Below are 23,720 nucleotides of genomic sequence, written 5' to 3' on the forward strand. Positions count from 1 at the left end.
ATTTCAACTTTAGATCCTGAGTCGTGACGTAAAAACAAAGGTAATGATGTTGCAATTGGAAGTACTGGGTACATGGCATTTCTTGTTTTAGTGCATGTTTTTATTGTTCCATGCTGGAGATCAAATACAGTGTAACTTTTTTCTCTCTGACAGCAGTGGCGTTTCTAAATTCTTTGACATGGGGCGGCAGAAATGGAAATTCAAGGCTGGCATATCATTCTGTTGTTGGTTATGTCCATTTTATTTATAGAAATCCAGCTACTGAAAACGGACGGTGTAAGGTCTAGCTAATAAATATCATACATGTTCTACACTCTGACGTTTGTGTTCAAAGTTTGGTAAGAGTCTTTCGAGTGTGCAAAATCTCTATGAGTGCTGGGAGTTCCCTAAGTATTACCTGTGAATAATAAGTTATTTACTACAAAAGACTATGCAAATAATCTCAATTGTTTTAATTGATAGATGCTCAACCTCCTACCAATTACTCCTTGTGGAATCATTGCCCTATCAGATGTGACAATTCTGTTTGCCTGAACTTTCCATCAACCCAAAATAAATGCACAGGCAACATAACCTATATACTCTGTTCTATGAGTATCTTTATTGAGCAGACAAAGCAAAGGATGTAAAATTAAGTATCTTCTATCCTCAAGGTCCAAAAATCTACAATTGGATGATCCCAAATGTTCTGCACTTTACCATACAGTAATAAAATATACTCCTACATATAGATACCTTAGGATTTGGCTAGATGATCATCTGTCTTATAAACATATATTGAGAGTTGGTGAAAAAGCTGAAGATTAAAATATATTTTATAGAAACAAATTATCTATGTCATCTCACCACTGAAAATAAATTGCACAGCCACTTCTATATCTGTACTTGACTATGGTACATATGCAAATATGAAATCAGAGTACTGGAAACAAAATCATCATATCAAGAAGTCCTAATTACATCCCAGAGTCTGTCAACAGATGCTACTACCGTTTATGTTATGTGCACCTATCCATGAGAAATTACAGTACCACAGTATCATCCACACAATGACCTCACAGCCTTTTGGACTTGGAGAAATATATCAGCTGCCCTCAGTCTGAAAACAGACTGGCCAACGGCCAGGTTAATGGTGGTTCCAAACATGTAGAAAGAAATAACCGTGTAGAAAACATTAAAGTCAGAGGACAAATTAGTCATGAAGAAACCAATTAAGGTCCACAGTGCACAAATGAAGTAGAGAATTCCCTGCGAGATCCCGGTGATGGTGACCCTCATCTGATTGTGCAGATGGGGAGAGGTGAATGGGCTTCCCCTCTGTTCCATGCTCTTTATATGTCCACGCAGGTAGCACACTGTGGCACAGCTCGATCCCACCATAATGCACAGACAAAGAAACTCATAGATCATTTTGGAATAGGAACACACTAGAAAAGTGTAGTAGAGTCCAGGAGCAGTGTCATGTGTTGATGTATAAGTGCTGCTATCATTATCTTGGACACTGTTGAAGACGGCAAAGGATATATTAACAGAAAGGTTAAACAGGAAGAAAACTCTGTCCACAAACAAGGCACAATAGATGATGATTTTTATGTTTTTTTTCATGTAGATGAATATGACTTGCTGGGCTGGGACGATCTGAGTATAGTAGAAAAAATTCAGCCATACAGAGGCTGACATACTGGTTGATTTAGTGAACGACACCACTGGATCAACATACTGGATGACTGTCCTCTTTGCTAACCACACGCATGTATCCACAATAAGAGAGAGCAGGAAGATGGTGGTGCAGAAAACCAAGGATCCCAGGAGAATCTTCAGAGGTGGTTTGAGACCTTCACTGCCTCGGCGTGGGCAGGACAGGCAGAAAGCTAAAAACAAGCTGGCCAGTATGTTGAGAAGAGTCAGAGGGCCGTTGACTGCATAAAAAGTGTTGTCATCCATCGTAATATTGGTGTACATTTCTTAAAAATCCAAAAGGGATAATTGTATGTTTGCAGGGTGTTACTCTTTACTTCTCAAGTGCTAGAAATGAATCCATATCACTAAGTTATCTAAAGCATCAGATACTAAAACAAATTCAAATATATCTATTTACATTCACAAATATGTAAAGAAGGGGGTGAGATACAAAAGGACGAGGAACCACCAAATTGTGGATTGGTGGGGTCACCAAATCAAATTCAAAGAAAAATCTTCAGCTCATTTCAATATGCAAATGTCCCAAGCTGGTTTGTCTCCTTTTAGATCCCACTGCAAACAACCAGAGACAAGCAGTATACAATCATTTTACGTAAAAAAAATTCTTATAAAAAAAAACAAGGCAGGTCCTACTAGATTGCAAAATGCAATTAAAAATACCTAGACTAAAACAGTCAGAATGACATTTATGTATCAACACACATTAGTATGCCCAGGATGTCGCTAAGTTACAACATACAGTTTACAACAGTGTTACCACTCAAGCAGTTCTTTCGCCCGTTCGCTTCTCTTGGTTTGTTCTCACTGTTCCATTTTCCAAACGTGATGGCTCTATTCAGATTATACTGAATTGGAACAATGTCTGCCTTAGATCTTAATACAGCTGGCAGGGTGACAAGAGAAGAGCTATAAGAAATGCCTGGGCAGAACGAAACGAGGGCAAACTCACTCAAGCCTTAGGGAAATAACAGTGACAGGGAGTTTGTGGTAGAACAGTTTCTCCTGGGACAGGGCAATGGCCATGCTCTATGTTCGTACCACAATTGGTCTCAAAATTGTATGAGATTATGGGCATGGAAGCACTGACCGACAAACTCCACAAAATGTAGGAGTGAAGGAATATCTGTTTCCCATTACAGATGGGGACCCCCTCCAAGATTGACTGTAGTGCTGGGTTCTCCAAGCTGATTGGAAGATAATAGATTTTGTAGGGGCTGGCTATATAATCTTTGACTGCCATTTCTGGCACCCCAGATTTTTCGGTTTTATGATTTTGTTCATGGATCAAAAGTGGACAGAATCTAACAATTGTTGCATACCACCTAGTAAATGTAAGTTAACACGCTGTGGTGGTTTCGTACCCCGCCCCATAGGGTGTGCTGTTGCATGGAAGGATTTACACTTAAGTTCAGCATGCCTTCCAAATAGGGTTGCACGATATTGGAAATAACTGACGATATTTTGGTTTTCTGCGATTTATATTACGATACAGGATGTCTTCAAAAATAACTTTTACTATCAACTTAACAGTATGTATCCTTCATTCTTCCCCAGCCCTATCCTCACAATTAAAATGTTTGAAACTCATGAAAATCGTCATATTTCAGAACAGGTTGCTAGGTAATAATATGTAATATTACTAGTAAAGCGATAGCAACAGTAGTAAAATAGAATGCGCAATTGGGCATAAATTATCAACTCCAAGATGCAAGCTGTGGGCAAAGCACTGCAATCTGGTCCACTTGTTCAGGTGCAGCCTTCACCATGTTCGCGGCATTGTCTGTCGTAATACCGACTAGACAACTTTAATCTAGACCCCAATCAGCTAAAGCTTTTCTCATCCCTGTTACAATGTTCTCACTTGTATAGTCCTCTGGGAAAATGCAGTTTGCAAACAGCGACGTTTCAGGTGGAAGTCCTCATTAATAAGGTATATGCTCAGACTTATGTAGGGCTCCGTTGTCCGGCTGGACCACAAGTCTGTTGTTTCTGTATAACAGGGGTTCTCAATCTTTTGCAAGCTGGGCCCCCCCAAAACTGGTTCATTGCAATCGGGGCCCCCCTTCCCGGCGCGACCCCCAGTACACCACCTTGCATAGATAGATAGATAGATATATAGATAGATAGATAAATAGCCCCCTAGGCTATTATTTTTAGGCCCACACATATTATTATTATTATCATCAGTAGGTAGGTAGGCCTATTATCATTACTAGGCTATTGTTATAATTGGCACTAGCACCAGACTTCTAATGTGGGCTTGCAGGCATTATTATTATTATTATGAGTAGTAGTAGGCCTATTATCATTACTAGGCTATTGCTATATAATTATGAGGTTACATGCTTTATTGTTGGTATTATTATTATTATCATCATCATCAGTAGGCCTATTATCATTACTAGGCTATTGCTATAATTGGGAATTGGCACCAGACCTCTGATATGAATGTATGCTCTTTAATTGTTATTATTACTAGGCCTAATAGTAGGCATAACATCTGCATTTTTTACAGAAGCTTGCAGGTAGGCGATGTTAATATGAGACCTGAGCCTGCTTTGCCTTGCAAAGATCCTCAATTCTTGACGCAATGTCTGATAAACATAGCCTCAAATCATCCTCGATTTCTGCCCAATTGCGGTATTTCGTTTTGAATGCAGTAATTTTTGAGAATCCTGCCTCACACAAATATGTTGACGCGAAAGGGAGGAGAATCTTCAAGGCGACGTCACAGAGTTGAGGGTATTCCTGCATCAATGCTGCCCAGAATGACGAAAGAGGGCAGGAGGTAAAGAGTTCCTTCAGCCAACTGTCACTCTTCAGCTCAATAAGCTGTTCCTGCATATCAATTGACAGCTCGTTTGCTGTGCACACAAATGGATCTCGAACCCACGCAAAAATGCGATAATCCTCTTTCAAGTACGTCGCAAATTGTTCTCTCATTGCTGACAGGTGCTCAGACGCTGACTGAAATAGAGAGGAGAAACCGTGTGACGTGCCTGCATCAGTCTGCAAGGCTGGGGAACATGTCGCAGTCAGAGGTCAAGTTTTTGTGTGAAGGCGTCCACTCTGTCTGCAAGGAGCAAAATATGAGTTTTGCGGCCTTGCAAAGACAGGTTGAGGCCATAGTGAACAGAATGCCATCCCCACTGTGAGGCATGGTGGTGGCTCACTGATGTTTTGGCGGAGTGTGAGCTCTAAAGGCATGGGGAATCAGAAAATACTGGCAGACAATTTTAATTCCTCTGCACGAAAGCTGCTCATGGGACGCTCTTGGACTTTCAAGCACGGCAGTGACCCTAAGCACAAAGCCAAGCTGAACCTCCAGTGGTTACAGCAGAAAAAGTTGTAGGTTCTGGAGTGGCCATCACAGTCTCCTGACCTTAATATAATTGAGTCACTGGGGAGATCTCAAACGTGTGGTTCATGCAAAGTGACCAAAGACTTTGCATGACCTGGAGGCATTTTGCCATGACCAATGGGCAGCTATATCACTTGGAAGAAATCGGGGCCTCATTGATAACTATTACAAAAGACTACATGCTGTCATTGATGCTAAAGGAGGCAACACACAATATAAAGAAGGGTATGCAGACTTGAACAGGTGTCAGTTAATATTTTTCTTTGTTACCATGCTTTGTTTCCTGATTGTGCCATTCTGTTATGACCAACAGTTGAATGTGAATCCTGTGAGAAATAAAAGACATGTGTTTTACCTGCTTACCCATGTTTTCTTTACAAATGGCACATATTTCAGCCCATAGAAATGGGGCATGCCTAGATTTGTTCGAAAATGATGGTGCTGTTTTTTGATAGCCTGTTTATTTTATTTTTTTTCAAATAGTGATGGTGCTGTTTTTACATCAGTAATGTCCTGACTGTACTTTTTAATCAGTTGAATGCCACTTTGGTCAATAAAAGTACCAATTTCCTTCCAAAACAGCAAAATCTGTACATTATTCCAAACCTTTGGTCGCCAGTATACCTCATCAGTGTGCAGTGAGTGGTGTGTTTCTTTAACAGAATTAAGAATAAATAATAATTATAAATGAAGTCATGCAATTCAAGCGCTTATTGAATAATAGGCTTATTCAACGTATTAATTAGTGTTATTTGTGTTATTATCTTTTTGGGTCTTTCAGACCCAAAGGACCCAAATGGGATTCCATACTAGTGGATTTTAGCTTGGCATTTCAAAAGCCTTTAAACAGGACCGCATTTGTGGTGAATTTCCAGCCTCTGCAGACACTTCAGCCAATACAGCTGTATTTTGCTTTTGGATTGTTTGCTTACTTTTTTTAGAGGTTTTAGAGCACTTTTTCAATTTTCTTTTAAAATTCACACAGTTTAAAGTCTTAACGTACTCTGACAAGCATAAAACAATAAAACATAGAACAAACAAACAACTGAAGAAGAAAAAAGACAATGGAATCTTTGTTTTTAACAAAATGTGATCTAAATCTTTAACTCATAAAGGTAGCCACCTTCTTGGCAGAAATAACAGTCAAACATGAATAACATTAATGGCTCTCTTTCTACAATGGAAATTAAATATTGTTCAGAAAGTTCTTCCCAACACTGTTGCACTCAACCTGTCCATAACTTTACCTCTTATCTATTGTCCAATGTCTGTGTTTTGTTGCCCACTCTCAATTTTTCTGTTTGTTTTCAAAAGTGATATTTTCTTTGCAATTCTTCCCATTAGACCTGCACCCATGAGTCTTTTCTTTACTGTTGTACATGAAACTGGTGTTGAGCAGGTAGAATTCAATGAAGCTGTCAGCTACTTATACACTACCGGTCAAAGGTTTTAGAGCACTTTTAAATTTCCTGATAAAATTCATGCAATTTAAAGTCTTAACATACTCTGAAAAGCATAAAACAATAAAACACAGAACAAACAAACAACTGGAGAAAACAAAGCCATAATGGAATCTTTTGTTTTTAACTAATGTCATCTACATTTTTGACTCATCAAAGTAACCACCTTTGGTGGAAATAACAGCCAAACACACTCATGACTTTCATTCTACAATGGTAATCAAATATTGTTCGGAAAGTTCTTCCCAACACTTTTGCACTCAACCTGTCAAACCTGCAGTTCAAAGTCTCCTCTTCACAGTTGAAACTGAGACTAGTTCAACCAGCAGACTACTGTTAAGCTGCGTTTGAATCTGTTGCACTGTGAGCCAGTGTGAGCCAGAACTTGTCAGTTTCCTCCAGTTTCCTAGTGACTTTTGATAGTGTACAAAACTATATTCACTGAAACCTTGGCTATCTTTGCAATTTCTCTAATAGAAAGACCTACGCAATAAAAGGTTATAACGATCTGTCTGTCTTCCTTTGTAAAATGCCTTTTAAACAACATGTAAATATACTTGATTGTAAGTGACCATAATATATAGGTAGTTCTTTCGTAAAGGTAGCAAAACAAAACACATTCCTAATTATGACTACAACACAACGTGTTGGGAGGTCTTTTTAACAAGAACAAACTCAAATCCCTGTTTGACAAATACCTATTTATCATAACAGCATAGCTTTTCTAAAACACTCCCCCAAATTATCATTAGCATGACTTTACCTTGGCTAACACTATAAAACACAAAGGACAGGGACTGTCCCACTTAATCAATGCAAAATTACCAAATGGGTTGAGCATTGCCATCTGTTGTTGTCAGTTGTGCAACACATACTAACATCCTACAATGTTCTAGTTTGATCCTTAACCTGTACAGTACAATAAAGCATATCAGGATGATTCTTCCCTTCATCCAAACACTACAGATGAATGTCCACAATATCACTTAGTTACATTCCAGTTTACTCAGTGTTTTCCGCCTCTCCAGGTGAGCTCAGGAGGGCGGGGGCTGATGGTCAACATCAGGTGTTCCAGATCTTTAGAGAAGCAAATGTTTTGTAGAACACCTGATTAACATCATCAAAGGTCTGCAGACTTGGTGGGGCCAGACACTCCTCTTCATCGAATACATTTTCAGTCTTCCTCAACAGACATTTTTCATTACACCACACCTCTATGCTGGCAAGTGCATATTGGTAACTTTTAGGGACATACACACATATAACATTCAGATATTTGGCATTTACACACACTTAGTCAATGGCAGGGCAGAGGGGCTGTCATCCCCATCCTCCATGACTGTGCATGTGTCTGGTTACTGCAACCCAGTTGTGTTTACTGGTGTTTCATTTACTTACTGCTGTGTCTAACCACTCAGAGTTAAATTATTATCATTCACCATATATATGACTTTTCTTGTTTCTCCTTGTGAGTGTATTGAGGCAATCTGCCCATGGACTTACAATCTACACATAGAATTTACTTGTCTATATACATTAGGTAAGATTCTTACCGGACCACTCCCTGTATTTTTGTTTGCTAGAGACTTGCTTTTCTAAAGTATATTAGATCAGTTTGAGGGGGTTTTCTCTTATACTTTCTTTGCTTTGGTCTTGCTCAGCCCTTTTTCCCATAATCAGTGCTTGTTACAAAAAAAAACTTTGTTTAGAAGTGTACTTGTCACGGCTTCGGGGTTTGAGGAGCAAGGAGGAGCAGGAGAAGGCGTGGTGGAAGGATATTTAATAGTATCCACTCGAAAATATACAGCACAGCTCTAAACACAGGTAGAGACAATCACACACAAAGACAGGGGGAGCAGAGGGAACATATATACCGGGGGAAACAGCGAAGATGAGGAACAGGTGCACTAAACGAGACACAGGTGAAATGTATGATGAGACGGTGGTGTCAGAAGGCCGGTGACGTCGACCGCTGGGGCCCGCCCACTGCAGGGGGAGGTGAACCAGCAGAGGTCGCAGTTGTCACAGTACTTCTGGTGAGGTTCATCCCTGTTAGCCCTCACAATTCCACCTCATCACCAGCAAACCATTCTGAATTGGTAAAATGGTATGTTATATTTCCCCTACCCAAGGACTACTTAACATTAACCAGTTCAACAAGTTCAGCAGTTCCCAACCAAACAGATATTCACAGTTTCTTTCTTCTGGAGTGGAAAATACACTAAGCTAACCCTCCGAGTCCCCCCACTTTTATATCTTGTGGGAACCTTTTTCACACCAGCCACATAGTACCACTAGCTATATATAAAAAACTCAGTATAACAAACATGGCCTACCACACTGCTTAATCCCCCAAAATGTCAATTAAGACATTCAGACTAACGTTTCCTGTAGCACACTATGAACACACTTGACCACAGTCACCCCTTTTACATAACCACCAAAGCTGTGTAGTTTGGGAAGTCCGTTTGTTCGATTCCTCATGTGTTCATTCTTCCATCAGCTTTAGTAGGTATGTTCTTGCAGTTTTTTTTGTTATGGACGTGATGGCACTGTCGAATAGTCAGGTTTGGCAGCATTTCTTACATCTGACATCAGCTGGCAAGGAAGCAGGGCTATATTACATTTCTGGGATGGAACGACACCAGGGCAAACTCACTCAAGCCACAGGGAAATAAACACCTCTATTTTTCAGGTTATGGTGAGCAAGGTACAAGTTCTTTCTCTCTGGCAGTTTGTCAGGCCTGGGGATCGATCTTCAACTGCCGTTTTCTGGGTGTTTATTTTGTCAGGTGGGCTGGGTCCTGTATCTAGGGTTGTATCAACGGGTCTCCCTTTGGCTATGATCATAGGAGATGACCAGGAAATCAGTGATTGACTTCAGAGGTGGTAATTTCACTCACACCTCTTTTAGTTCCACCAACTTTCCTTTAATGAATGTATTAAGGGCAATGTAAAAATATTGTTTACTTTTGGAGTAGCCTACAGTCTGACACAATTACAATGGTACAGTAGACCTATTGCATAGCCGATACAGGAATGGTGTTTTATTCAATGTATGAAGCGTTTTTCATGACAACGTGGTCTTGTTGTAACTCCAAGGTAGCAATAAGAACCTGGCAGCCATATCAAACACACTTTTTTAGAGAAAACATCTACATGATTGTTAAACCTGATCTAACCCTTCATGATGATGTTTGTGATAATGATATTTGAACTGGGAACCTTTGATTGTGATAATGCTTTTAAACCAATACTGTAACATACTGTATCAAAAGTGAAACTGCACTTGCTTTGGGGTACCTCTATACTTTGTACAGCTTATTTGATGATACTGAAGAGGTTTATAACTAACTACTCAGACTGATGAGACATGGCAAGTCATGAAAGTCCTTAAAGACAAATACAGCTGCGTTGTGCCAAACAATTCCTCCCTCCCAGACATGCTCTCCAAATTATATCCTCGCTTCAAAGCAGACAACGCTGAGCCAACCAGGAACATTCCTGGTGCTCCAGATGACCAGGTGCTCTTGCTCTATGAAGCTCATGTGAGGGGCCCTCTCCAGAGAGTAATCACTCACACAGCCGCCAGTCCAGACCGCATCTGGTCGCATCTTTAGATTATGTCAATACAGATATATCTTCATACTTGGTGACCAACAACCACAATAACATGTCATAATGATTATCTGACATCACAGTCACTACTGCCATGAAGTACTTTGAGAGACCCACATCAATGGCAGATTGCCAGGATAAACATGTACTCTTAAGGCTGTGCCAAGTCGTCACAGCCTGAAGTCTTACTGTCAGATAGTGCAGAATCCAGACAAACAGAATGGTGTCCAGACCCAGTGCTCTGAGCTTGGCGACAGATTTGTTGAGAACAATGTTGAATGCTGAACTATATTCAATGAACAGCATTGTTGTATGTTCTTCTGTACTGTAAGTGTGTTTATAGTGATGCAAATGTCTTTCTCTGTGGATTTATTGTAGGGGAAAGCAAATGGTTCCAGTGGTTCCAGCACTTTGTGACAACTGCTGATGTAAAAAGGGCTTTGAGTACAAGTTGTAATAATTAACTAGATTTGAATTTAACAAGTAAAGTTACTGAGGCTTGCTTTAAAGCTTTCAAAGTAGTTTTTGGCTGGTACATTGATAAAGCAAACTTTAAACAATCATATGTTTATAAATTATGAAAGGTCTAAAAATCTTGTTGCTATGGTTTCTGCATTTGCAACATCTCAAGCTTGGTATGAGAGATATTTTTTCTGATTGGAATAGCTGAGAGGTAGAGGAATATATTATATATTCATGATGATCTTTCTGGAAAAATAGGTAAAAATGCATTGCTATGCAATTACAGAGATCATATGTTTCCTGTAGTTCTTGACCAGGATTGCACACACTGCAGCAGGGATTTTGGCCCACTCCTCCATATAGACCTTCTCCAGATTCTTCAGGTTTTGGGGCTGTTGCTGGGCTATATGGACTTTCAGCTCCCTCCAAAGATTTTCTATTGGGTTCAGGTCTGGAGACTGGCTAGGCCACTCCAGGACCTTGAGATGCTTCTTACTGAGCCACTCCTTAGTTGCCCTGGCTGTGTGTTTCGGGTCGTTGTCATGCTGGAAGACCCAGCCACGAACCATCTTCAATGCTCTTAATGACGGAAGGAGGTTGTTGGCCAAGATCTTGCGATACATGGCCCCATCCATCCTCCCCTCAATACGGTGCAGTCGTCCGTTCCCCTTTGCAGAAAAGCATCCCCAAAGAATGATGTTTCCATCTCCATGCTTCACGGTTGGGATGGTGTTCTTGGGGTTGTTCTCATTCTTCTTCTTCCTCCAAACACGGCGAGTGGAGTTTAGACCGAAAAGCTCTATTTTTGTCTCATCAGACCACATGACCTTCCCCCATTCCTCCTCTGGATCATTCAGATGGTCATTGGCAAACTTCAGACAGGCCTTGGACATGCACTGGCTTGAGTAGGGGGACATTGCGTGCGCTGCAGGATTTTAATCCATGACGGCGTAGTGTGTTACTAAAGGTTTTCTTTAAGACTGTGGTCCCAGCTCTCTTCAGGTCATTGACCAGGTCCTGCCATGTAGTTCTGGGCAGATCCCTCACCTTCCTCATGATCATTGATGCCCCACGAGGTGAGATGTTGCATGGAGCCCCAGACCGAGGGAGATTGACCGTCATCTTGAACTTCTTTCATTTTCTAATAATTGCGCCAACAGTTGTTGCCTTCTAAACAAGCTTCTTGCCTATTGTCCTTTAGCCCATCCCAGCCTTGTGCAGGTCTACAATTTTATCCCTGATGTCCTCACACAGGTCTTTGGTCTTGGCCATTGTGGAGAGGTTGGAGTCTGTTTGATTGAGTGTGTGGACAGGTGTCTATTATACAGGTAACGAGTTCAAACAGGTGCAGTTAATACAGGTAATGAGTGGATAACAGGAGGGCTTCTTAAAGAAAAACTAAAAGGCCTGTGAGAGCCGGAATTCTTAGTGGTTGGTAGGTGATCAAATACTTATGTCATGCAATAAAATGATAATTCATTATTTAAAAACCATACAATGTGATTTTCTGGATTTTTGTATTAGATTCCGTCTCTCACAGTTGAAGTGTACCTATGATAAAAATGACAGACCTCTACATGCTTTGTAAGTAGGAAAACCTGCAAAACCGTCAGTGTATCAAATACTTGTTCTCCCCACTGTAGGTTGCTTCACCTAGCTTTTAAAAATTGCTGCTAGTTTACATTTAGTTATATTATTGCTATATTTTTGCTTTATATTTTTCTAATATCTTACTACATGGATGTTGTTTGCCAGGTCACAAGAATTTCATTGCGCAGGATGATGCTGTGTTATTTGGTGCGTTTGATAAATTAGCTTTAAGCTTTTGGATTTCCTTTGATTGTATCAATGTCAACCTCTACTTGCTCATTTACCTGCTCGTGGATCTTGAGTTAATTCAATTCTACACCCTCTGCAGTTGGGAAAATGCCTCTACCGAGGCGTATTGTGGGATAATCAATGGAGCAACTTCGCCAACAAGACATAACATTTTGGTGAGAAATTTTTTGTACAGAGGATTGTCACCCACTTTCACCTAGAAGAGGACTAAAGACGAACGCAATTCCATCAAGTATCTCACTTCAACACGTGGAGACAAGACAGGCTGTAAGTAATATTACTTGTTATGTTATAATACACAAAGTATACATTGTCTCCGGATATTCTGGACATGGGTTGGGGATTAACGTGTTCACCATCGCCGAGGTGACCATCCGAGGTGAATATCAAAGATGAAATAGGCAACTTGCTTTCTAGCTAGCAAATACTAAAGTAATTTACTGTATACACTTATTCTTTCCGAAAGAATGCGTGGATTGCTATAATGGTAAACAAAACTGACCGGTGAACACAGAAGGTTCACGTTTATTTGAAATGAAAATTACTGTAAATTAAAACTTTATTTCGAGGAATATAATGTTGTCATGTTCTTTGAGGTAAACAACACCACTTATCTTAGTCTGGAGTGTTTTAGAGTGGTTCTCTGCTTGTAATGCAGCTTTGCTATTGGGGTATGTACGGTTTCCATTCATGAGTTTGTACAATGCTAATAAATCTAATTACTGACTGAGTCAGAACTGAATAATGGATTTTTTTTTTTATTACTCTGTGCAACTAGGAGTAAGGGGACAATCACCGAAATATGATTTGTGGACGAACTATCCCTTTAATATGAATGATTTATTCAATGGAGAGGGCAGTGGTTACATTCCAATTCTGAAATCTGTCAATTTAAGTTTCATTCTAAAAAGATTAGGAGAAGGGTTAAGTTTAGGCTTAGGGTGAACAGTTGGGCGTCCCCACAAGGATGGTAAAATATAAAATGTGTGTTTGTCTGCTTGAGTTTGTGTTTGACAAAAACAGAGAATTGATATTGACATGTTATTCTGTACTTTGGTCAACACAAATATTTGGTCAATTTTTCAGCAGGGATTAATTTAAATTGGCTGTTGTTTTTATTCATGCATCTCCTGTGTAGATGAAGCTAATTTCTCATATGAAAGAGTTTAGGGTAGTTGGGGGGAAAACACCATCAACCAAAGTCCAGGGGCCTGTTGCACAAAAGTAGAATGAAGAAATCCAGGATAACTGAATAAGCACAGCTTGACTTAGTGTGATCCGCTCATTGCGGCTTAATCGGTTGCACGTTTGCAGAGCCAGGATGAGAAGGTGAGGCTATGTCAAGCCAGGTGTAGATAGTCGGGATAAGTGCACGTCCATGGCTTTCTTAAATAGACCACGGTATCGATTACAGATTTACTGATTCAGAGATGGAGAAGACGCGTGCAGCATATTTTTCACTTGTTGAGCAGCAACTAATTATGGAAAGTTATGAGGAGGTAAAGCATATAATATGCAGAAAAGGAAATGCTACTGCTATTAATAGTCTGCTCCTAATCTCAGCTCATAACCTGTATAAAAGACACCTGAAAGCCAGAAATCTTTCTGATTGAGAGGGGATGAAATATTTATTTCACTCATTAAAATGCAAATCAATTTATAACATGTTTTTCTTGATTTTTTTGTTTGTTATTCTGTCTCTCACTGTTCAAATAAACCTGCTATTAAAATTATAGACTGATTTTCTTTGTCAGTGGGCAAACATACAAAATCAGCGGGGGATAAAATAATTTTTTACCTCACTGTAAGCCACATCTTCAGATACACACATTAATGATTCCCCCACGTAGTCCATGCACATGGACAGTTGTTCATTAGCCAATGATATTGCGCCGACACTGTTGAGTTTTGGCACAGTAGAAGCCTGCTTTATCAATAAAGATGATTCGTTCTTCTGCCTTGCTGTCTATCCTGCTCCAAGTTGAAAGACTTTGCCAGTGTTCACATTTCAGTGTTTCCCAACCCTGTCACCAAAATGGTGCACATTTTTGGTTTTGCCCGAGCACTGACACACCTGTTGCCCTACCACTTAACACACACTTGATTGACATAATCAACGTATAATCAAGTCTTTACCAAAAATGTGCAACCCGAGTCCGTGTCCCGAGGACCAGGATCGGGAAACACTGGTTTATGTGGTTATATGCTGTTATATAAGTTGTTTCTACTATGCATGTCAATCATGTCCTGTTCATGACAGTTTTGTATAGTATATAGGCAATGCAGTGGGCTCACACTACCAAAACTAAGGTTGTGGGTTTGAATCCTACAGAGGTCACATACAAATCTATAGCCTTAGGGTGGTGATTCTGTACTTTTAAATGTGAACATTGTAGACAAAATAATGTAAAATACATACAATTTATTCACCAAATGGTTGAGTGACGATCAATTAGGAACAATGAGCATAGTTATAATAAAGGTATTTAAAAAATATAGAAGAAAGGTTATGCATGTACTTTGTATTGTGACAACAGCGCCCTCTGCTGCTTCACCTCCCCCTGCAGCAGACAGGCTCCAGCGTTCGACGTCACCGGCCTTCTGACACCACCGTCCATCTCATCATGCATTTCACCTGTGTCCTGTTTAGCGCACCTGTTCCTCATCCTCATCATTCCCCCCAGTATATATGTTCCCTCTGCTTCCCCTGTCTTTGTGTGTTATTGTCTCTGTACCTATCAAAGAGCTGTGTTACGCTTCGTAGCGACATATTATTTCCACGCAATAGTATTAAAAGATACTACCTATCACGCCGTTCTCCTGCTCCTCCTTATTCCGCACCCCGAAGACGTGACATGTATGAACATAATCAATTTGATACATGTCGTTCTAGATGTGTTTTAGTACATCTACTAAGTAAATTAAACACATTTTATTATTTAAATACTATTTAACTATTGATGTTAGTTCCACAGTGTCATTGTTTTTCACCAAGGTGTTGCTATACATTTTTACACATCAATCAATCAATCAATCAAATTTATTTATAAAGCCATTTTTACAACAGCAGTTGTCACAAAGTGCTTTACAGAGACGCCTTAAACCCCAAGGAGCAAACAACAGTAGTGTTGAATTTCAGTGGCTAGGAAAAACTCCCTAAGGTCGAATTTTAGGAAGAAACCTAGAGAGGACCCAGGCTCAGAGGGGTGACCAGTCCTCTTCTGGCTGTGCCGGGTGAGATATTAAGAGTCCAATTGGAATAATAAATACATTTCTCTGGGCTAAATCCAGAGTCTATTTGATTTTAGACTAGGTCAGAAGTATGACCAGGAGGACAAGAACAGGGACAGCAACGGGCCCCCCAAACCAGGTAATCCGCAGGTGTGGACCAGGACCTCATCTCCTTCTAAAATGTAAAACTGGAGGAAACTGAGAAAAGTTAGTAGTACATCCCTCATATCCCCCAGCACAATAATATAATCAGCGTAAAACCTTCCACATCAGAGGAATCATTTAATAAGAGACACTGGACTAAAGACAATTAAATAGGATCACATTTTATATTTTTTTGTAACACATAGGATAATATCCATTGGATTGGTAAGGCTGAGATGTATTCATTCTTCTGCTGTATTGCATATGCCTTGGATCTTATGATGTGCCAAAAGCAAACACCACACCTACATGTGCAACAACATTATTGGCCAATACAGTGCCATGCTGTGCTTCCATGGGAATAGGCCTACATATCCACAAAGCCCCAAACCAATATTGTTGCTATCATACATCTTAAAACAAGGTGGTCTATTGCATTTAAATGCTCCTGTATTGAACCTGTGTACACCTATGAAACAAATAAAAGTTGGTTTTATTTAGATTTGACTGTTATACAAGTGAACTAAAACTAAGGCTAAAACTACACATGAAAAAACATTAATGCAAACTAAAACAAGATACAATAGATTAGTGATACAAGAACTAAACTGGAACTAGAAATGTTAGGTCCAAAACTAACAGAGAGAAAATCATGTTCTGTTATTTATATTCATAACAATTTGTTCACCAAATAATAAAGACACTAAAGTGATTTTCTTAAATACTGTACATGATTTGTGCTTCAGTTTGAACATGTCGAACAATGCTAGGCATTGGCACGCAAATGTGGGTTCAGATATCCAAAGTGACACAGTTGAGTACTTTTCTACACAGGCATTTTGTCAAAACAGTAATGGGATCCAGAGGTTTTATTATTTTCATATTGGTTTGCTACTTGATACACTACGTCAACAAATGGAATTAAACGTTTTCTTTGGATGAGTCCTGCAAACAAACATACATAAAACTCCTGTATTGTGTAATGTTATGAGTGAGTTATTTAATTTCATATAGGCAATCTCTGTTTTTTACTCTCATACATCTCAAGTCAGGAAAAACGTCTTGTGTCAAAGTCTTGTCAAATGATTTTTGTATTTGAATGAGACAATAAGGACAGTGTTTGTTTCAGGGAGAGTGTGTGTGTGTTTTACTCAAGGCAACAACACATGATGTTGCTTTCCCAAACTATTGATTTATAGATGTGCATTTATCTACAAGTATGTGCTTCCAATGTACTATGTCGATACAAAAACTACAGAAAATGACTAAAAACGAAAGAAACTAAAATGAAAAAAATACAATATGTCTGAAAAATAACTAAAACTACCTAAAATGGTTTGGAAAGTAATTGAATATAAACTGAATTAGAAACATTTATTTTAAAACAAAAAAAATATGAACAAATTCAAAACCACAGAATAATAATAACCAATCAAATTATATTTGTAAAGCCGTTTTTACATCAGCAGTTGTCACTGAGCCTAAAACCTCTTTTGTCACCGAGCCTAAAACCTCCAAAATTAGGAAGAAACCTAGAGAGAAACTAGACTGAAGGGTGGCTAGTCCTCTTCTAGCTGCACTGGGAGAAGCTTATTCTGTATGTGCTCATAACCTTATAGTCTAAGTCAATGTTTTGCATGATCAGAAGACTAGCAGGTCAATAATTGCAAGCAGGCTTTGACCGGAGTCCTAAAACAGAGGCCAAGTCCACAGCATAACCAGGTAGACAGGATTGGGACAGTCAGGTGGAACATGGGAAGTGGCTGCAGGAGCAATCTGGCAGCAACCGGATCAGCACCTCAACCAGTAGAACTTCAGGCAGGACAGTTGCAAGTCATTTGGGCCAGGTAGATCAGAATTGTGATCCAAGTGCTCATGTCCTTCTAAGATCAAACAGGACACCAGGAACATTAAACATAGCATTCCTAGAATTCACAAAAATATAGAATCATACGACTTCCCCAGCATAATAACTAAGAGGTGCCCTCCCCAGAGTTTTGGCATGGAGGTCAGTCCCCAGAACCTATTGATCAGTGGTTTCTCATTCTTAGGAAACATCCCCATTACAGTATGTTGGCAGACTAAGTTGACCTCTTTTCTGTCTGCAAAAAGTGGCCTTATTATTCACATTTTGGATCAATACAAGGGTGAAAGAGGGGAGTACAGGCTTCATCTGGTTATCATTCAGTAAAGTTAGAACTGTGTTTTCTGCCTCGAGATGTAACTAAACCACAGACAGCCAGATGATGTCAGGTTTATTAATCTTTTGATAGATTTTTACCACATATCAAATGTGAAAATTCCTCACCAAATGCGTTACTATGTACCAATTGTAGAATCTGAGCATTAACAATTACAATATGAATGTACGTTTCATTGGAAGTGAATGTGCCTAGATAATGAGAACAACAGAAACACCTCTGTTTAGATTATCTCTCAGTAGGTAGCGCTCTAATGACAGGAATGTTTACGATGGCCATATGGCATGGGGGTTGACTCCTAAAAAGTTAGAAACGCCCTTAATGTATAGGCTAGCTGGTAACCAACATTACAGTGAGAAGAGATTGACTGAGATGAGATTGAGGTTGTGTAAGGAAGACCAGGTCCGTAACCTCATGAACAAGACTTTCTAATGCTGCAATAAATAATATACTTTCTCTCTCCCTTGACAAACGGGTATGCTAATTATTACAACCACTATACAAAACGGCCGATTTCTAACACAATGATAGAGAAAGTTGTACAGTGATGGTTTAACCTTTTTGATGGTTTATTCTGTTTCCATTGTCTATTTCATTATTTAAGATGTGTTGCCTCAAAAGTCAACATCCTTCCAAAAGAGCTGTGAGTCAGAACAGGTTATACAGAGGTGAACTGTAAACAGCCAGCCGGGGGTCATCAGGGTCAGCATTAGGTTTTACTGGTATAGACTGGTCCTTCTGATGTTTTCATCCTAGACACGTTATCAGAGGAGGTACTGGTTCTAAGTAAGGGTTGATGGATGTTGTGTTATGGGTTGCTCCCCCTCCGCCCTGAGTCGGGTGGTTCGGTCCCTGTTTGTGTTTTTCCACCTGGAGTGCTGGAGGTGTGTTCAGTAGGTCAAGGGGCGTGGCAGAATCTTCACTGCACAGCTCATCCACATGATTCACTCCAGCAATATTTAAACCCGGGTTGATCACCTCTTCGGCACCAGATCGTTATTTACTACCCATGCGGTACTTGACTCTCAGTTCTAGTTGTTCGCTAGTATCATCCGTGTGTTCTCATGCACCCTAGTTTGCCTTTGTTCCCTGAGTTTGTACTTAGCCTGTGTTTCTCTCCTGTTCCCGCTCAGACCTGCTGCTTCCTTTGCTGCGCCTACTAGCTTCCAGCCTCACCACCCAGCCTTCGCCTCCACCTACGAACACCATCAGTACACTCCTCTCCACTTGTTCACCTCGTGTCCAGTAACCACTCTGACTCTTCGCCGTCAGCTCTCCTCCAGCTTCGGACCTGCCAGGAGTTTCCCAGCCCTGACCCTGCCTACACAGTACTCTCTGAGCACCCTGTTTCTCCATTAAAAACTTTTGAACCTACCTTACGTGGTCAGTGTGATTTCTCTGCGTTCTGGGTCAGACGAACTCTAACATGTTGAGGGTTTTAGTGCTGAACAATGGAAGCAACTTGATGGGTTGTTGGGGGGAGGGGACAGCAGGGAAGTTGACAGGGGGCTGAAAGAGACGGTTGACTGTTAAGAAGAGGACTTTGGAGTTTTTTCCCAGAGTTGATGATGTCAGAGTAGAAGGATGTTTTAGCAGCTGAGAGGAGGTTTATACAGTTGATTAATTGATCTCTGTATGCTTGGGTGTGACCATCAAGACCATCTCTTTTGTATAGGTGTTCAAGTTGCTGTCCAGTGGCTTTTAACAGATGTAGCTCGGGGGTGTACCAGGGAGTAGTGTAAGTGAAGGACACTGAGCGTGTTTTGAGGGGAGCAATGCTATCAAGGGAGGAGGACAGGCAGATGTTGTAATGGGTGGTGAGTTCAGAGGGGGACAGGGAAACAGGACTGGGGTATGTATGAGATCAGTAGAGTTTATGTTCTTTAATTTCTAAATGTGATGTTACGGTTGACATGTTGTGTGGAAAAGGGGTCTATCTTTACCTGATGATACGCATGTATTTTAGTTCTATTCTTGTTATGCTATATGAGGTACCATATCGCAAGCAGTTGGTATCCACTGTTGAGGGGCCCCACACAGCCTGATAAGCTGTGGAGACAAGAAACTCAAGAGGGGACACAACCAGGCCAAGGTTAGGATATAGAATCCACGTATGTGATTGGAAGACAGCCAGATATTGGAGGGGTGTTATGGACATTTTGAACTAAGGTGCATTTGAGAAATGTCTGTCTTTCCATTGGCTGGTATGAAAATCTTTACTTTGATTGTGAAACACGTCTGTATAATATCAGAGGATTATTAGGTATTTGGGCCATGTCCTCCTGCCTAGACAAAGAAGGTGTCAGTCCTTTCTGTTCCTTAGGAATGTAGGAGAGAGGGATCTGGTATATGTCTTAGGGGGCATTCTTGATTGGTAACAGTAGATTATAGGGTTTGCAAATGATTAATAAACTGTTAGAATGTGCCAAGAGAATTTTGTCTCTGTTTCTTACTCCTTTAAGAGTGTTGATCGATGAAATTACCATCACAGGGGATGTGCTGGGGTATAAAAGACTGTGTTAACTTTGTAATTATTGGAGAACATGTAAGAACTAGGGAAGGTCAACATCGTAGACTCATGTTGAATAAAGATGTCTCTCCCCTGACTTGTTCGTTGAAAGACAGTTCATGGATCAAAAGTGGACAGAAGCTAACAAGACTGTCAAGTAGGGATAGAAAATCTGCAGCAAAATTAAAGCTGGCCGGCAATGTTGTTAATGTGAGTATTAAAATTGGCTACAAGATAAATATTGGGTGACATGGACAAGACAGAAGTCAGCAATTAAAAAAGTTTAGTTAAAAAGAGTTGATGGTTTTGGAGGGTCTATAAATGCAGATGGTTTTGGAGGTCTATAAACGGTTAAAACGATCAGAGGTTGAGAGCCAATGAGTTTAACTGTTAGATATTCAAATGAGTTTTGTTAAGGTAAACTGATGGATTTAACATTGATATCCTCACGAAACTCCTCACCAATAGTGACGCCACCTCCACACCCAGAAGTGCGAGGCTGGCTGATGTATGTGTAACCAGTAGGGATTGATTGATTAAGTTTGTTAGCAAACAGGACTTTTGTTAACAAACATAATCAATCAATCCTGTGTAACTTAATCAATCAATCAAGCGGTGTAGTTCTGGGAGTTCAACTATAGCAGCACTGTTATTTCAGTGAGGTGCTAGCATTCATGCCCAAGTAAAGAGTAATCCACCAGAGACATACAGTACATGGATCCACATGATGACATTGAGAAGCCGGGCTGGTAGACTGAAAACACACAGGCGGGGGGCAGACTCCAAGTTAGTAGTAGACAGGTAGTAGACAGATCAGTAATAGACAGACCTTCCAGGGAGAGAACACCACGTCAGAGACATACAGGATCCAAGATTTGCTACTCTGTTTCATGCCAGGCTGGGATTTAAGGAGAAAACAGTGGCGAACAGTTGAGTCCCAGCAATTGTTTGTTTGCTTGTTTCAGAAAAGAGAAAGACATAGTACATATAATTTAAAAAGTTAGATATTGCCTGGAAAGGTGAAGCGGCAGTCAGCTGTGCCTGCGTTCTCTCCTCTTTCTTCCAGCAATTCATCTGAAAATACATTTTTTTTTAAATGAGTCACTTTAAAATAAGAAATCCTTTCAGCAGTCATAACTGGTTATAAGTCATTTGTAAATATTTGTTGTTGGGTCAGTTTAAAAAAGGTGTCCTTTCAAGAGTTACATACATTTGTAAATCATTTACAGATGGTCATCAAGGTTATAACAAATACTTACTCAAGGTATGTAAAGTTACCATTCACAGTTGTGTGCTCTAAATGAATAAATGGTCAGACTAGCATGCTGGTTATTGAATTTCTTTTTATTTTATTGAATTTCTGAAATATCCATTAATGTACAAATACATTGGAATAAACACGTTAATTTTGAAGATCAAACATTCTTTGACACAATCAATATTGGTAAATGCAGTGAAAACAACAAATGCAGTGAAAAAGAAAGAGAAACTATATCTTCTATGGGGAGTATTTCACTGTCAATCATGTTTCATTAAAACTAGGGTAATAAAAGTATACATTTGCTAACATTCACCTTCTTAAATCACACAAGGTAAAAAATTATGTCATCAGTCTCATGGAGGAGATTATTTTTTTTTACGACACACAAAGGGAAGCTTTGTCTTACAGTCTGTGTCATCCCAGAGTTTATCAGTTCCATAATTAATCTGTAAACAGTTGCCAAACCCATTGTTTGGCTCTCCTTTGCCCCAGTTGCTGTAGACAAATATGGACCCATCACTCCAGAGCCATAGGCTTGTTTTACCAAGATCATAACCTCCGATCCAGGTGACAGGAAGACCTCCAGCTTGTACACGCATCAACACCTTTATGAAATTGTCTTCATCTTTGTTGTGGATGGATGCCAGGTTTCCTCTCTGCAGCACACAGAACTGTTCAGACTCAGCCCATGACATTGCAGTGTTGATAAACCTGAAGCAGTGAGATCCATAGTTATACCAACCAGAAGGACATGAGCTCCTGCTTTGTGTCAACTCCACCCTCTCATCTGCTGCCTGAAACGACTCCAGGGACAATGCCTGAACTTCATTCAGCTCTTCTGATGGGTGAAGAGTTTCCATGTCATTCATGTTACCCTGAGTCAGAGCCTGAACAGGATTAATTTCCTTCAGACCTGGGCTTTGTTCATTGCTGTCTCCCTCCTCACCTATAATCTCTTTATAATTCACACCAGGAAGATGTTCACCATTGGTTTTGAGTTTGGGCTCTGAAGCAGAGAGTTGGTCCTGGTTGGCCTCCAGTAAAGGTGTTGACTCACACAGTATAAAGGCAGCACATAGAAGCAGAAGGATGTTTATGATCGCCATAGTTACACCTCAGACAATTTCTGTTGGTTCTGTTCTGCTGGAGGAATAGGAGGGTTTTTATACTGGTGTCCACAAGGAAACAACTGACCATATCAAATATTTATTAACTATTTATCTTGATAAACGTTCAAGGAAATCTTTTAAGATTACATAAGTGCATTGTGCATTGTTTATCAATATAATAAGTAATTATTAACTACTTATCTTGATAATTGTTCCAGGAAATCTGTTTTTTCCTGTTCAGGTCAGAAATGGCAACCTGGGGGTCTCCATCAAGGCTTATTTCGATATGTCTGGCTAATTAAAATGAGAGTTCCGTTCCATTACTGTGGCTTATATTAGTCCCTGCTCAGTAACCAAGGTAACTTATACCTCTGAACTAGCCTTCTCCCTCGCAGGCTAACTGTCAAGCTTAATTTAGCTGTGTTTTAAGGAATGTCCATCAGGCGGAAAGAGAATCCCAAAAGACCGTTTTGTCTATTTTCTCACTCTCATCACTTATGTCCTGTTCGTGTTCAGACTTTTTTCAGTCATTGTGACCAAGCATGAATTGATGTGTTTAATTTAGTTCCAAAGAACATATCAATAGAAATAAACAAGTTAAGAAAAGCATGTCTTACCACTTTCACTGTCTTCAAAAGCCAATAGTTGGCCTCATTGACATAGGCCTAGACCATGGCTGAATCTCAAATCGTATACTACATACTACTTACTACAAGTACAGTACGTACTTCACAGATGATGGTAAAGTACGTACTGTTAAGTATATAGTACGCTAGTATGCCAGTATTGGGACTGATTGGGACGTACATTGTTATAATATTGTG

General features: G+C 39.9%; 2 protein-coding genes across 2 annotated transcripts; both read right to left on the reverse strand.

Annotated features, from left to right (window-relative positions):
* Positions 1–1,038: 1,038 nt before the first annotated feature.
* On the reverse strand, positions 1,039–1,944 carry LOC114828899. The gene has a single exon (XM_029114065.1). The coding sequence runs from the start codon at positions 1,942–1,944 to the stop codon at positions 1,039–1,041; it is 906 nt and encodes a 301-aa protein (XP_028969898.1).
* A 19,929-nt stretch (positions 1,945–21,873) lies between these two features.
* LOC105023703 (ladderlectin-like) lies at positions 21,874–22,910 on the reverse strand. Its single transcript, XM_010893110.3, has one exon. It carries the CDS (start codon positions 22,891–22,893, stop codon positions 22,153–22,155), a length of 741 nt encoding a protein of 246 aa, XP_010891412.1. The 5' UTR covers positions 22,894–22,910; the 3' UTR covers positions 21,874–22,152.
* Between the last annotated feature and the right edge of the window lie 810 nt (positions 22,911–23,720).

Source organism: Esox lucius, chromosome 17 (genome assembly GCF_011004845.1).
Source record: "Esox lucius isolate fEsoLuc1 chromosome 17, fEsoLuc1.pri, whole genome shotgun sequence".
NCBI lineage: Eukaryota > Metazoa > Chordata > Actinopteri > Esociformes > Esocidae > Esox > Esox lucius.

What these genes read in the sequence shown, in the direction of transcription:
- LOC114828899 (XM_029114065.1), bottom strand. Translation starts at nt 1,944, where the DNA reads ATGGATGACAACACTTTTTATGCAGTCAACGGCCCTCTGACTCTTCTC.
- LOC105023703 (XM_010893110.3), bottom strand. Translation starts at nt 22,893, where the DNA reads ATGGCGATCATAAACATCCTTCTGCTTCTATGTGCTGCCTTTATACTG.